General features: G+C 31.4%; 1 protein-coding gene across 1 annotated transcript; it reads right to left on the minus strand.

The window, feature by feature from the left end:
• Positions 1-2,866: 2,866 nt before the first annotated feature.
• Positions 2,867-7,971, minus strand: LOC120272986 (SNF1-related protein kinase regulatory subunit beta-1-like). Its single transcript, XM_039279629.1, has 4 exons — positions 7,677-7,971; positions 3,704-3,885; positions 3,452-3,614; positions 2,867-3,319 (listed from the first exon to the last, which is right to left on the minus strand). The coding sequence occupies exons 1-4, from the start codon at positions 7,854-7,856 to the stop codon at positions 3,014-3,016; spliced, it is 831 nt and encodes a 276-aa protein (XP_039135563.1). The 5' UTR covers positions 7,857-7,971; the 3' UTR covers positions 2,867-3,013.
• Between the last annotated feature and the right edge of the window lie 7,466 nt (positions 7,972-15,437).

Consider the following 15,437-nt stretch of genomic DNA (forward strand, 5'->3'; position numbering starts at 1 on the left):
CTTAAGTTTAACTATTTTGGTTTTTGTTTTAAATTTTTAGTATAATCACCAAAATAGTCCTTGTATTTTTCTCTCTATTTCTTTTTGGTCCTTTGACTCAGAAATGCTCCCGACTAGTCCTTTTATTTTTGAAAATGTACCCACTTAGTTAGAAATGCTCCCAACTAGTCCCTCTACTTTTAAAAATGCACCCACTTAGTCCCTCCAGTTGGGTCATTTTTAAAAATAGAGGGATTAGTTGGAAGCATTTCTAACTAAGTGGGCACATTTTCAAAAGTAGAGTGACTAGTTCAAAGCATTTCTGAGTAGAGGGACCAAAAGGGAAGAGAGAGAAAAGTAGAGGGACCAATTAAGGTATTATACCTAAATTTTTTCATATATCTACTATTTATATTTTATATAGTTTCAAATTTTATAAATGTCTAGTGAGATTTTGAATTGAAGTGCAATTATAAATTAAGTAATTCTCATAAGTTTATAAATTAATTGATTAATTTATATATCCAATTGATTTCTTAATGGCATCTTATTTTCAAGATGTTCTTATAATTTATAGAATAAATTATTATGACATTATTTTTTATATTTGTTTTATAATGTTTTTTAATTTAATTGTGGTTCTTAATATATATCCAAAATTCAATTTTGATAATATTATTTTCTATCCGATATAAATATAAAAATTAAATAAAATTTAAAATAATATATTAAGAGAAAATTTAAAGTATTATTTTCAAATTAATTACCATGAAAATAGATTTTGGATAAATTACAATATTGTGGGTAAATGTTTAGCTTAATAAAAAATTTATATATATATATATATATATATATATATATATATATATGAGGGTAAGGGTAAGGGTAAGGGTACGGGTATTGATTTTATCCGTACCAGCTTCAACGAGTAAGAGTATGGGTAGGGTAGGGGCATACCCTTACCCGACCTGTACCCGCTCAAAATAAATAAATAAATAAATATATAACGAGTAATACCCGTACCCGTACTCGTACCCGATCAAAGAAGGTAATACACTCTTTGACCAGGTACGGGTACGGATATACCCGTCGAGTAGGACAGATTGCCATCTCTACCAGACATCAAAGAACTCAATGTTAACACCGTTAGTTCACAATCTCAAAACCCCCTCATTCTCAGTGTTTAAACCCGAACATCTAACTTTAATGTAAATCCCAACTTCATATAAAACTCCATTCATTACAATGTTAGAAGAAAGAATATCAACATCTTTAGGGTAAGTATTTCAAGAAATAAATTACAGTAATCCGGTGCTTCTTCCTCTACTGGTCGTCTTTCACAATTCACCGCTATTGTCGTTGGCCGTAGTCCCACCGACCACTCTTGTTGATGGATGCAATGCTTCGTCATCTCTCTCACTCTAGCACAGACTCACAACAATGGAAATGAAGCTTGCTTGCCTGAGAGGGAGATGATGGTATTGTCTGAATCCTAACACCTTGAGAATGATGAAGCTGATGTGGCGGGCTCAAATGAGATGGCAAAGAGTTTGGTTCATGTAGCATTTCATGTGAAGTGGCTACGCCACATGGCATCAAATGAGAATGATTGGGCTTCTCCAGTGCCACATAAGCAAAGGGCAGCCAGAAAATGGGTAGTGACCAGCCGATGAAATAAAATTAAAGAACGGTGACAAATTGATTCAAATTAAAATTCGTTGACTCAAATGATAAAACAGTAAAGTTAAGTGACTTCCCAAAAATTTTACCCTAGTTTTACTGTCTTCTAATTTATAATCAATTTTATTGAGTTGAAAAAATTTTATACGAGTGCATCTAGTTTAAATAATATATATATATATCTAATTTTTTTTTTTTTTTGAGTTCATAATGAGCACAAAAGTAAAGTTTATGTAGTTTTACTTCTTTTCGACAACACTAAATATTTTTTTTTCAAAAATTTTAAAATTAATTAGAATTTTCAATAATAATTTTTAATTTGATATTGATTTCCACTAAATAAAAATGTTTATTTAATTAAATTTTTAGAACACAAATTTATGAATATTTGGGTAAGCTCATTATTCACTTATAGCTGTGATTCTATTCTTTCATTTACAACTAACTTTAAACAAATAACAAATATTTCATTTATACTTATAAAAGTTATCACTAAAACAAAAATTTGAGTAACAAAATATTTAATTTTTATGTAAAAAATTGAGATTCCAACTTTCTCTCAACACATTTTTAACATTCTTCTTTAGTTATTCAAATTTCTAGCCGCTATTTAAAAAAAAAAACTAAAAAATAACATCACAAATTAGGTGACAAAACTATATACATATTACATCAACTTTCACACCATTTAAACCGCCAATAAATAATAAAATCATAAAAATTAGATGACAAGATAAAAATGATTATATATATAATTTTTTTTAACCCCTCTATATAAGAGGGATACTAGAGTCTAATAAAAGGTAAATTTCTCCTAAAAATTATTTTCTTCACATACAAAGATTTAGATTCAAAACCATTTATTTAAATAACCCATTGAGCTCTGCTAGAAAAAAATAATAATATTTTCATAAAGCCAAAACAGAATAAAATTTTAAAGTATCCAGTAAATTTACTCTGAAATTTTAATTTCCTGTTTAAATAAAATGGAGCTTTTTACCTATTCAAATCTTCTATAGTTATTTTGGGTTGAAATTCTTTAACTTGAGCTCAAAATTATCATGCCAAGCACCATGCAAATTGTGATAATTCAAAACTGATCCGAACACAGGAAAGCACCAACATTAATCTCTGCTATTCTCTCACTATAACAAACATCCATTCCATCATCAACTCATGAACAAGTAGGCAACAGGCACACTTGAAGAACTTAAGAAAGATGAACATATATGGAAATGCAACTTTAGAGTAATTCTTGAGAGAAAAAAACATCTCAACCAACTAAAAACAGCACAACTAAGGCTCTTCTATGTACATGAGGGGAAGGGGAGGAAGTTAAGGCTGCTATCTTCGGCTATCGCAGCATGGGCTTGTAAAGGACGACGGTCACATACTTGGACTGAAACCGATGGGTCAATCCAAGAGCAACAAGTGACTGTGCAGCCCATCCTCTCTCTATGAAAAGGTGGTTTAAGATGACATGCGGAGGTTTTGTTGCTGGTTCCTCCTTGCCAAGAACGGTGAGGTGTAGATGTGGCGGCACTGCCAGTGGCTCCTTGGCGAAGTCCTCGTCGGCGGGGAATCGCTGGTTGTAAGTTGAGTCTGGTGATGGAGGGGGTTCGAATTCTGAAACGCTTTGTAGGTCATCTGGTACATATTCCTGAGTCAGATAAAAGTAACTGGTGTGATTTGGTTACTTCATAGAATTCTGTTTAGAGATGCAAGAGGATGATAGCAAACAATTTTATGATTTAAGTGATAAAAATACAGGAAAAAATTGATGGATGCTTACATGGACATCAAGGAGATTTGAGATGAACCCCATCTCGTCCTGTGTATGTGGAAGATCAGGAATGTATCTTTGTTCTCCATCAACAATGAACCTGTATTGATAGACGCCAGATGGAAGAACCATCAAAACAGAATGTTCCATGCCAGACTTGTACATAGCCTTCCTGAAAGGTAATATGCAAAAACATTATCACTTTTCAACATGTTATTGTTCTATGCTACAACCCCAGTTATAGCACATGAAGGCACTTACCTAGCAGTCCAGTTATCCCATGACCCCTCCACTAAGACTTCATTCCCACCATGACTCCAGATAATCATTGTCGGAACACCCTTTCCGAGGGGTGCATTCAGAGTCCCATGAGAGTCATTCATCCGTAACTGACTAAAAAATGGTGATATTTCAGCACCTCTCACCAAAGGGGCAACAGGAACCTGGAAACAAACTAGGTCATGTCAATTTGCTTTCTAAACTAACAAGCATGCTACCCATCTTCAACCAAGTGACAAAGCTTCACAGATTATAGTTAAAATCAATAATGTTTGGCACAGGAAAATTTAAACAAATCCCAAATTCTAACCCATGCATGACCAAGAAAGCGTGTAGAGGAAGAAAATGACAAGAACCTCAGTAGTAAGCATTAGAAAATCAATAATCTTAATCTGCAGATTACACCAGTCTTTATAATTGACCATAATCTGCATTCAGTTCTCAAACTCAAAGAATGAAGATAACTGCAATGATGCATGCATCTGGATTTATTTTTTGAAACAGCGTTGATGGCCTTCAATGCATTGTAGCCATTTAAAGTGAGGAGAAAAGCAAAGAAGGTACTTGAGAACCAGCATTTGGCAAAATACAACACTAAATTTGCAGTAAAACACAAACACATACTATTGTGCATGTATGCACATGAAAAAATCTTAACTGTTTGCTGATAACACTAAATCACATAAGCGACAGACTCCAAATTGGCTATATAGTAAATAAAACTTTTGCTTTATCTAAAAGCAGACTCTTAAAAGGGCAAGTTACTTTAACTCCATCAGTGCGAGCAATCTAATAGACAATGATTAAGAAGAAGAAAAAGCGTAAACAAAATTCTCAACCTCATGGCATGGGAGAATAGAAAACACAAGAGGATGTAGCAGTTGCCAAATCCACCATGCCCTTCATTGAAACATAATAATCAAGTCTACTGAGAAGTCTTTAAGAAAACAAAAGCACCAAAGGAAAGTTAATTGTTATATTCAAAATGGAATAAATAATTACCACCAAGCTATTGTTAAAAAAGACTCCCAAAATGAATTATTATATGTGAGGAAAAGCCTGGGCCAACAGTAAGTCAAGAAAAAGCCTGGGTTGCAAATGACTTATTAAGAAAGTCCACATGACTTTCCACAAAGGATTATTCTGCGTAGGACAAAAGAGAAAAAAATACATATGGCTTCAGGTCCAGGATTCATTTTCTAGGCCAAGTAAAATAACCAAGAAAAACAATGGCAACCAAAACACTTTTTTGATGCAACTAAACTATATAAAATCAACAAATGGTTGTTAAAACCACAGACAATGTAGACAGTTATCATCTAATGGATTGCACAAAGCATTGGAGACTAATTAATGCAAATAATACAGATATGATCCCCACATTTGCATTAGTCTAATCCCAAAAGGGCAATAGAAACTTGCCATAACCTTGCTTCATGTGGTCAACAGTTCTCATGATTCAGTGAAGTTCTAGCAATGCCTACAGTAGGACAGATGCCTCCTTCAGATGCTTGCAGGCTGATTTACCTTTTTTTATCACCAGCATTCATCAAAGAGGCCACATTGGCCACTTCTAATTTCCTAGTCTTGTATAGTTGTATAAAATTTGTGCCTTGTTCTAATGTACACTTGCACATAAAATCCTCAGTTAGAGAAGGTAATTACCAAGTATTTCTTTTAGACACTTAGTTTTCACCAGATGATAATTCAAGCTGACTATTCTTCCATTTATATGATTAATAACAGTCATCTAATTCTAAATCATGTGGAAAATATTCACATACAATACAAAATATTAATGTAAACGTATTCAACCAGAGGGATCAAACCTGTTTGGCTATATGTTTGAATGCTGAAATTAGACAAATTCAGGTTGAAAGAAAGAAAACATCCCTCTCCGCCACAAACATTTCTCCTTTATTTCATATTGGGAAGATACCATTCAACATCATACTGCCCAGTTTCCTCACACAAATTTAATAATTAGACATAACTAGATCAAAGTTTTTACCAATGGTTTCCATGCCAACTGCCAAGTGGTGAACAAATGCATAAAAGTGATAAAACCACCAAGACAAACCAAAGCAGGGGCTCTTATCTATTTTAACAAAGGCATCACAAGTTGCACTACAACTGTAAGCACGCATCATCCTTTTATTATGGTTTCAATAATCACCCCTATCTAACAAGAACAACTAGTAATTGCCCAATAAAAAGAAATTGGATACAGATCATTGTCCTTCCATGCAGATGCCGCAAGGGTAAGGATATTCCTCCGTATATAGCATTGTAAATAGCAATTAAGAATTGTACGGTTCATATCGTTTTCATATTCATACACAACCGTTTAAATCTTATAGGAGAATTGAATTTGATCAAGAATTGTTAATGAATCGTGCGAATCGGTGCCCAATCGATGAAATCAATATGCATCGGGAAGACAAAAAAGACAAAAATAGCCCACATAGGAAACCCGAGTCCACGACGATGCAAATACCAGAATTAAAAAAAAAATTAAAAAGAGAAAAGACACATAGAAGAAAAAGGATCATCAATTATGTATTTTGATTTTCTTGTTCTTCCATAGCCATTCTTTTCTGTTTCTTGCCATTCTTCTCTGTATTTTGATATTTATATGTACAACTCAAAATTCTATATAAGGATATGTCACAATTTTTATGATGATAATTTATAGTGGATTCCTTTGAAAAAAAAAGGAAATAGAAAAAACTCACACTATTTGTCTTCCAACTCACAACTATAATAAGATAACTAAATCAAATACAAACCAAAAACCCCAACCATATATAGTTAGCACAAAAGTTGGGTTTCACAAAGAAGAGGGAATGGAGGGTGTGGGGTACAGATAAAATAAGGTAATAAATTAAGGATAAGAACGCAGGACAATAAGGTAGAAAAAAAAAGGCTTGGGCATTGTAATGGATAGAGAGATTTACAATAGACAAAGAGTAAACAGAATTATAAGCTTCATGTAGTTCATCTGTATGGTAAACATAAAGCCATTTAATACAAGTCTACATGGTAATTTAAAACACAAATCCATGCCTTTAATAAGGACAATCCAATATAAATAAAAATTATACAACCACACATTCACTCAACAACACAACTCCACCAAATCAATTATAGAAGCAAGAGAATTATTCCCAAACAAGTACCCAATAAAGCCATCATGAACGAGGATCCAGCTGGTATGAGTTCTAGTATGAGTTTAAATTTAACAGTTTTACCCGGGAATGCAAGGATATATTCACTCAATTGAACCCAGACACCTCACGCTCAAACTATATTAGTATATTATCAAATAAAGGTCTCAAATTGCATTAAAAAATAAAATAAAATAAAATTTAACCAAAGATAAGAATCTTGCCATTAGTCGGAAGAAGTAAACCCATGACAAATCCCTAACTGCATCTAATTCTCTCCCAAAATCCCACACAAACTACTATAGAAACTGTGTAAATCTAAATTTAATAGTTTTACACCAAAATGCAAGTAAATTTTTACCCCTCCTTCTCAAACCATATTACCAAATAAAGGTCTCAAAAAGCATTAAAATTCAATAAAACTTAAACTCGCCATCAATAAAAGAAACAAACTCATTAAAAAAAAAAAACCCCCTAAAAAGGAATCCAATTCTCTCCTAAAATTCCACTCAAAACTGCCCTAAAAACAGTATGAATTTACCTGTAAATGCAAATAAATATTCATTCAAATTGAACTCAGACCACTCAATCTCAAACCAAATAATCAAACAAACGTCTCAAAACGCATAACAAACAACAATCCTTTCATTCAGATCCAACCCCAATCCGCAAAACAAAGATCAAATCAAATGAATTCACATTACTAAAAATAAAATAAATTAAAAAAAAAAAACACAAATCAAATCCATAGAAAACACAAAACAATCGAAACGCAAGAGACTCAGTACCTGCGGGGCAAACATGAGGGGCGATCTTGATCGGCCAGGGCTCTCCGGCGGCGTGTTGTCTATCGAATCAGAAGACCCAACTCGCCGCACACCTTCACTCCGCGGCTCCCCGTCGGATCCCGCCTCCTCATCGGGGCCGCCGGCGCCGTTGTCCGCCTCCTTCGCGCCGGCATTCCCCATCGTCGGGATCTACAAGAAAGAAGGGAGAAATCGAAGATTGGGGAAATGCCAACGAAGTTGGGTTTATTTACGGGGGATGCCACCGGCGGAGAAAATAGAAGGTTGGATAAGAAAGAGGGGTGAGAATGGGAAATTGGAGGGGGGTTTTGGGGAATCCAAGGGTTGGAGACGGTGATGATGACGTGGCATTGTCCACGTGGATATCTGACACGTGTTTGTTTGGGGGTGGGGTGGGGCCCGGTTTTAGGATGTTGTTGTGAAAATAAAAGGGGCTTTTTTTTATATAAGAGGTACAAGATGGTGATATGACTAAAATGCCCTTGGTTTGGTGGATGGGTTGCATGCTCTTGTTTTTGAGAATTTAAATTTTTTTTTTTTATGAATATGGTTATTTAATTTTTGAATAATTAAATTTAAAGATTAATGACCAGTTTATTTTAATAATAAAGATTAATTATATTTTGAAACTAAATTTTTAATAATATATTTTACCATATATATAAATATATGTGTAAAAATAAGAGAGACTCCTTCGAACATAGTTTCATAAAAAATGAATAAGAGAAGCAATAATTGGTTGTCTAAAAGTGCAATAGAGATTATTAAACAATCACACAAATCATATAACAATTTTAACGTTAAAAACTCCTTTAAAGAGAAGGATAAAAACTATGGGACTTCTCTCCGGTCCAAATGTAAGGCTCCATTGTTAATATCTACAACAACAATATATGTTCACTAGCGCATCATGCCAAACATGAACGACAAAAGATGTTCTTGACGTTAATTATCAATCTACATTGTTAAGAATACACCTCCAAATGTCTTCTAAAAACTAACAAAAAATTAGCCAAATTAGACCATGGATGCTCTACTGATCCTAGCATTAGATCAAACTAGAAATACAACTCATAACACTTTTATTTGTCAGAAAACCAGCTGTCAAAATTAGATCTCTACCGTTCAGAATTAAGAATATTAAGATCCAAAATACTTACTAAAACTTAACTCGATCAGATTGCAAATGATTGTCCATTCAGAATGAAAAAACATTAAGATCCAAAATACCTACTAAAACTCAACTCGATCAGATTGCAAATGATTGTCTGATTGGTAAGTTAATGAAATTACTTATAGTATAAAATCTCTCACAAACTTTTTCTTTCTTTCTTTTTTCTCATAGTGGACACAAAAGCAATGACATACATAGAGAAAAAATGGTTGAAAAAGTATAATTAAAAACCCTAATAGGTTAATAAAACATGAGCCTCACAAATTTGGGCTTTTTCCATAGAGGAAGAAAACCCAAGGCAACGCTTTTCTCACAAATCATATAAAAGTTCCCCTGAAACTCCTTAAAATATAAGGGAACTCTTAAATAAGAATGAAACTTTTGGTTTTTTTCAGAAAAAAAAAATCCAGATTGTTGAAGGAGAGGGCCTAACTTCCATTATAGTCCATAATCACCCAATTAGTGAAAAAAAACGCATTTATATTAAACACTACAGTTGAGATTCAGACAAGTACTTGGGTAGGATCAAAACATTGGCAAATTAATAAACCAAAGAAAAAACTAATTTATATTAACCACTACAATTGGATTGCAAAGGTGCCATGCGCATCATGTTTAATGATGCCGAGGGACAAAATCTGATCAGGAATATTATTAATTTCAGACCTATGTATGGTACCAGCAATAACGGTGGACATATTGAGCCAATGTGTATGAGTGACAGAAAAATAAGGATCAGAGATGATGTATTCCCATCGTTTGCTCACACTCTTGAATCTCACCACAGATTTTTTTGGTAGTCTGCATAGAATCTCAAACATCAGATCATTGCTGGTGGCCACCACTGATGATGGTAATGTTATCTTGCTCATTATCTCCATCTTCAATAACTGATCAAGAGCTATGAGTTTATGTTTGGAGAAAGTTAATACATTAATATGATTTATTTATATGGAAAGATTGTGATTAGAATAATCCATGGATAATTTCTAAATCTAATAGGATAAAAATTTTAAAATATTAGTTCAGATAAGTGGTACTTGGTCTTATTGCAGATAATGAGGATGAGACAATTAAAAAGTCTGAAGTTCAAGACTTGTTGAACGCAATAATAATAATGGGCCACCGGTTGTGGGTGCATACTCGCAGTCCAAATGGGTTGGATGATTAATTCTTAGCACCCATGCCCACGCCCCAAAAAAAAAAAAAACTCTAGAGTAAGAAGTAAGATAACTAATAGGGATCACATTATAATTTATTTATACATGAAATAATTTAGAATTTTTTATTTTGGTCTTTTAAGTGGTTTTTAGTGGTTTTTGTATTTACTCTTGTTTGTTGGACTATTTTTCACGTCCTCATCACATATCGGTAATAATTTGAATTTTAGTAAGATAAATAAATCAAATTTATTAATAAAGATAAAGACCTTTGTAAACCATATTCAAAATACAGGCTAAATAAAAATATTTAAATTGCTTGCAGCATATCAATGGCCTAAATTTTTTTTATAAAAAATTGTATAACCTAGCTATTATTAGGGAACAAACAAATAGCAAGCTAAAAAAACCATAGGATAAAATATATTATTTCAAAACTAAAACTTATCTATTTTATAATCAAGCTATCCAAAGATATATATATATATATATATATATATATATATATATATATATATATATATATATATATACGTACAACTTATTACTCTTGCTACTTTAAATTTATCAATTTCAAATAAATAACAAACCCTTAATATGACTTACAAAGTACTAACTATAGCATCAAATACAATCCATTTTAGAAACGCTAACAAGTACTTGGATAAAACTCTATCTAAACAATAATTGTTTATTTTACTAATCAATTAATTTGTGCCAAAATTGCAAAAATATAAATTAAATATTTATCATAAAAATATATGTGAAAAAGGAATAATTCTAATAAGAGAAACCATATCTTTCCACAGCTTGATTTTGACTTCAAAAGAAGGATGAAAATAAATACAAAAAAATAAATCTTTATATCTGATTTTTGATGAACAATTTAATACAAACGAGCCAATACTACTTGCAACTAATCACCAAAACATCTATGACTATATATATATATATATATATATTGTGAATAAAAACTACAAGCATCATATCATGTAGTGGTGAGCCTGGGGTAATAAGGGATCAAATCATAAACTTCATAGTTTCCTTCTCTCTGATAAGCATCATAAATTCAGAAATTCTTTCTAAAAATGGAAAATTGACTTTGATCTCAAGAGTGGTTTTTCTTGCAAGATTGTAAGATAAGATCTTCAAACCCCTCAATGGAAATAACAGCTCATCATCTTCTTCATCTTTTCCTAAAACCATGTGCATTAGATATAGAAAAAAAAATTCATATTTCTTGAAATCAAGATCAATATTGTTATAAACAATAATCCATTTGGAAAAATCTTCTATAGGCTCAATGATATATAAAAACCAGAATTAAATAGGCCTTCATGCATGATCAAATACAAGTGCCCTCTACATTCTTTAAAACACAAGACAAATCTATGATGAAAGTAAAACCTATGAGTAGTAGTAGTAGTAGGAAGTAATAACTTTTTTATAGAAAAATCCACCACGTTCAAAGAAAGAACATAACTTCCATCATTGTCATCCAAGATCACCCAATTAACAGAATTGTTAAAGAAAGTGCCGTTTTTGTAGGATGGTGTATACAAGCTATGAGTCATGAATGTATATATATATGATCTCCCATGACTCAGTATTGGAGGAATACATGCTAATTTATGACAGTCATAATTAATGACCACCTCCACCACCACCATAACAACCAGGATATTTATAGGAACCCAATGAGAGACAAAAGACGTTTATTATCATGGTGTAAGGATAATATCTAAAAGGAAGAATTGTTTATGTAAACCTGGAAGTCTTTTGAAATGCTTAGTCACTGGGTTATATATATAGATAAGTTTGTAGGCCATGCAAATTATAGTAAACCAAAGAAAGAACGGAATACATCAATGTTTATATTGTGACCAAAGGTTTTCTTGGCATCATGTTGAAGGATGGTAAGGGAAAGATTAGGGATTGAGGAGGATGAGTTGTTGAAGGGGAAGAAATGATGGGTATTAATTTCTAGATTGATGTATGAAACCAGTGATGGTGTATGCATGGTAACATTGTGTACGAGTAGTAATGAAATAAGGATGAGAGATGATTGAGTGCCATAGTTTGCTCACACTTTTGAATCAGATCACTGAGCGTGTTGGAAGTTTGCAGAGGATCTCAAACACAAGGTCATTCTAAATTGCAACTTTTCTCATTATTTTCACCTTCAGAAAATAACTGATCAAGAATTACTAGTTTTTGGTTTGTAAAAAATTGTTGAATTTATCTGATTTATTAATTAATAGAGAAGGATTGTGATTAGGATAAGAATTTTAACCAATATATATATATATATATATATCTTTTTTTCTTCCAACGAGTTTGCTTGAGATTTATATTACTTGAATTGATATTTGTTAAGATCCTATAAATTACTTCAATTTTATTTTAAGGGTATTTGTCAATATAAATTAATAATTTTATTTTAATTATTTAAAGGTGTAGAATAGCTTACTTTTTTTTAATAAGAGTTAAAGGAAATGTTAATTAAACCCTAACCCAATTTCCAAATGACTCTCACGTGTACCGTGAGATTATACCAAATTATATTTCCATTGAGTAATTAATTACTGTTTATTTAATAAATTTTGTATGCGTATATAAAATTATTTAATAGTAGACTAAGCATGCATATTTTATCAAAAACACTAAGCATGCATATTAGACATATTATGATATTAGATATATTTAACACATAAAATTTTACTGATTGTATGGAAAATTTTATGTTTAACAAAGTACACAAGATATATTACATCCTCTCAATATGATCATAGTGATCAATTCGATTCGAGAGACATTAAAAGTAATGATATTTTTACAAAATAAAATTTTTGAATGACGTGAATGCCAAGTTGGTAACTATGTCAACACCCACGTCATTCTTTCTTTCTCTTTCTCTTTTAAAAAGGATTTAATTTTTCTTTATCATGTAAATCTTCAATCTAAACCATTAATCATAAACGGTAAAATTGAAACCCCATTCATAAACCATGAATTGTAAATCACAAACCCCTACAGGTTTATGATTAATTTACTATTTAGGTTTTAGGTTTTTAGAATTTTGGGTATGAGATTTTATAGTATTTGAATTTAAGATTTTAGGGTCCGTTTGGATATGATAGACTATCATATTCTGTTGTTGTACTATGTTTGGTGTGCCAATAGGATATGATAGTTTTATCCTATTGGTCTATTTTATCATGCCGGCCACCCTATTATTTGGTTTGTCTCTTTTATCTAGGGTTTCATTGTATTTTTTTTTTAAATCTTTTAAACACAAGAAGCTTCTCAACAACCAGATAGAACACTAATTTTACTATTTTAAGTAATATTTTATGCATTTAGAGTGGTTAAAATGTTTCTCCATCAATCTATATCTAAATCTCTCTTTTTTAATCTTTTTTTATTCATATATGTTTTCTCTAGTCGGATTATTTTTTTTTTTAAATTGATTTTGATATGATCTATTTATTTTCCATTAATAAGTTTGTTACTTTAGCTTTATGTGATGATTTTATGTATGATTTTCTCCGAGGAAATAAGTATTAACTATAATTTTTGCAAGAGGAAGGTTAAGGATACAATAATTATTTGCTCAAGATTTTGTTTAGCAGAAAAATAAATAAAATATTTTTTTTGCTTCAATCAACTTTAGTGAGTCAAAGCTTAGTATGTTATTTATATATTTCTTATTTCATTATATTTCAGTCAATCTTTTATTTCAATATTTCAGTCAATCTTTTACGAGATTTGTTGATATCACTACAAGAAAACAGGGGCATTAGAGACGGAATTTTTCCAATGGAATTTTTCTGTCGGTGAAAGTCAATTTCACAGACGGATTTTGTGACGAAATTCCAACGGTGATAGTTTCCGTCAGAAATTCCGTTGGAAAAAACATAGAGATGAAATTTTAGAGCATCACCAACGGAATTCAATACTATCACCAACGGAATGTTGTACTATTACTAACGGAATTTTGTACTATCAACAACGGAATTCTATACTATCACCAATGAAATTTTATTATCACCAACGGAATTTTGTATTATCACCAACGGAATTTCGTACTATCACCAACGGAATTTTGTACTATTACCAATGGAATTCGATACTATCACCAATGAAATTTTGTATTATCACCAACGGATTTCTATAATATCACCAACGGAATTTTATTATCACCAACGGAATTTTGTATTATCACCAATAGAATTTTTTATTTTCACCAAAGGAATTTTGTACTATCATCAACAGAATTCGTTACTATCACCAACGGAATTTTGTACTATCATCAATGGAATTTTGTACTATCACCAACAGAATTTTGTATTATCACCAGAATTTTTACTTTCATCAACAAAATTTTGGATTATCACCAACGGAATTTTGTACTATCACCAACGTAATTTTATTATCACTAACGTAATTTTTATTATCACCAATGGAATTTTGTCTTAACACCAACGAATGTTTTTAGTATCACCAACGGATTCGATAGTATCACCAACGGATTTTGTATTATTACTAACGGAATTCAATACTATCACCAATGGAATTAGTATTTAATATTTATGTTATTATTTTGAAATTTTCTTATATAAAAAAAAGGTTTCTTATGTTCAATCAAAATGTGTGAAGATATTTACATAGATTTTATATTTGCAATTTTTTTAATTTTAATTTTAATTTTAAATTTCAATTTCATTGAAAAGTTAAGAAGAGCATCAAAAAGTTAAGTATTTCTTTTCCTATCAAATCAAAAGTACTTCAAAATTTATTAATATTTTTAAATATATATATATATAGAGAGAGAGATTTATAGAGATAAAAATTCATTTTTTTAATTATAAATATATAAAAACAATCAACTTCCTTTTAACCAAAAATAAAAGTTAGAAGTTCTAAAGAAAGTATCTGAAATTAATTTTTTTATTTAATTATTTACATAATATTTAGTTCTTAATTAAAAATATTAACAAACTATGAATCCAAACGTTTAAAGTTTGAGTTGCTAACTTTTTTTTTTTTTTTTTAAAAAAAAGAAATACTAATTCTCTCATAAAAATGATTTACATAATATATGGTCATATTAAACATGTATAAGTTTAGCTTTTAAATCAAATTTCATTTAATTAATAATTATTATAAAAAAGATTGTTATGATCAAGAACTAATTAATCTTACACCAAAATAAAAACAAGATGAAAGACCCTAGGGTTTCGGAGAAAGAATCGTGGCTGATCTCACTCCGACGAGCGACCCGAGAAGGGCAGGGAGAGGCGGATCTCGTTGTGCATGTGGCTGCTATTGGCGGCGCTCAGGCCGATGCTATTCTCCCGGTACGAATTGATCCAAGCCAACGCCATGGAGGTTCTAATGGTGCGATCC

The sequence above is a fragment of the Dioscorea cayenensis genome, chromosome 12 (assembly GCF_009730915.1).
Source record: "Dioscorea cayenensis subsp. rotundata cultivar TDr96_F1 chromosome 12, TDr96_F1_v2_PseudoChromosome.rev07_lg8_w22 25.fasta, whole genome shotgun sequence".
Lineage (NCBI taxonomy): Eukaryota > Viridiplantae > Streptophyta > Magnoliopsida > Dioscoreales > Dioscoreaceae > Dioscorea > Dioscorea cayenensis.

What these genes read in the sequence shown, in the direction of transcription:
- LOC120272986 (XM_039279629.1), bottom strand. Translation starts at nt 7,856, where the DNA reads ATGGGGAATGCCGGCGCGAAGGAGGCGGACAACGGCGCCGGCGGCCCC. An exon ending in CCCTCATGTTTGCCCCGCAG is followed by an intron (nt 3,886 to 7,676) that starts GTACTGAGTCTC and finishes GTTTGTTTCCAG; the next exon opens with GTTCCTGTTGCCCCTTTGGT. An exon ending in CAAATCTCCTTGATGTCCAT is followed by an intron (nt 3,320 to 3,451) that starts GTAAGCATCCAT and finishes TATCTGACTCAG; the next exon opens with GAATATGTACCAGATGACCT.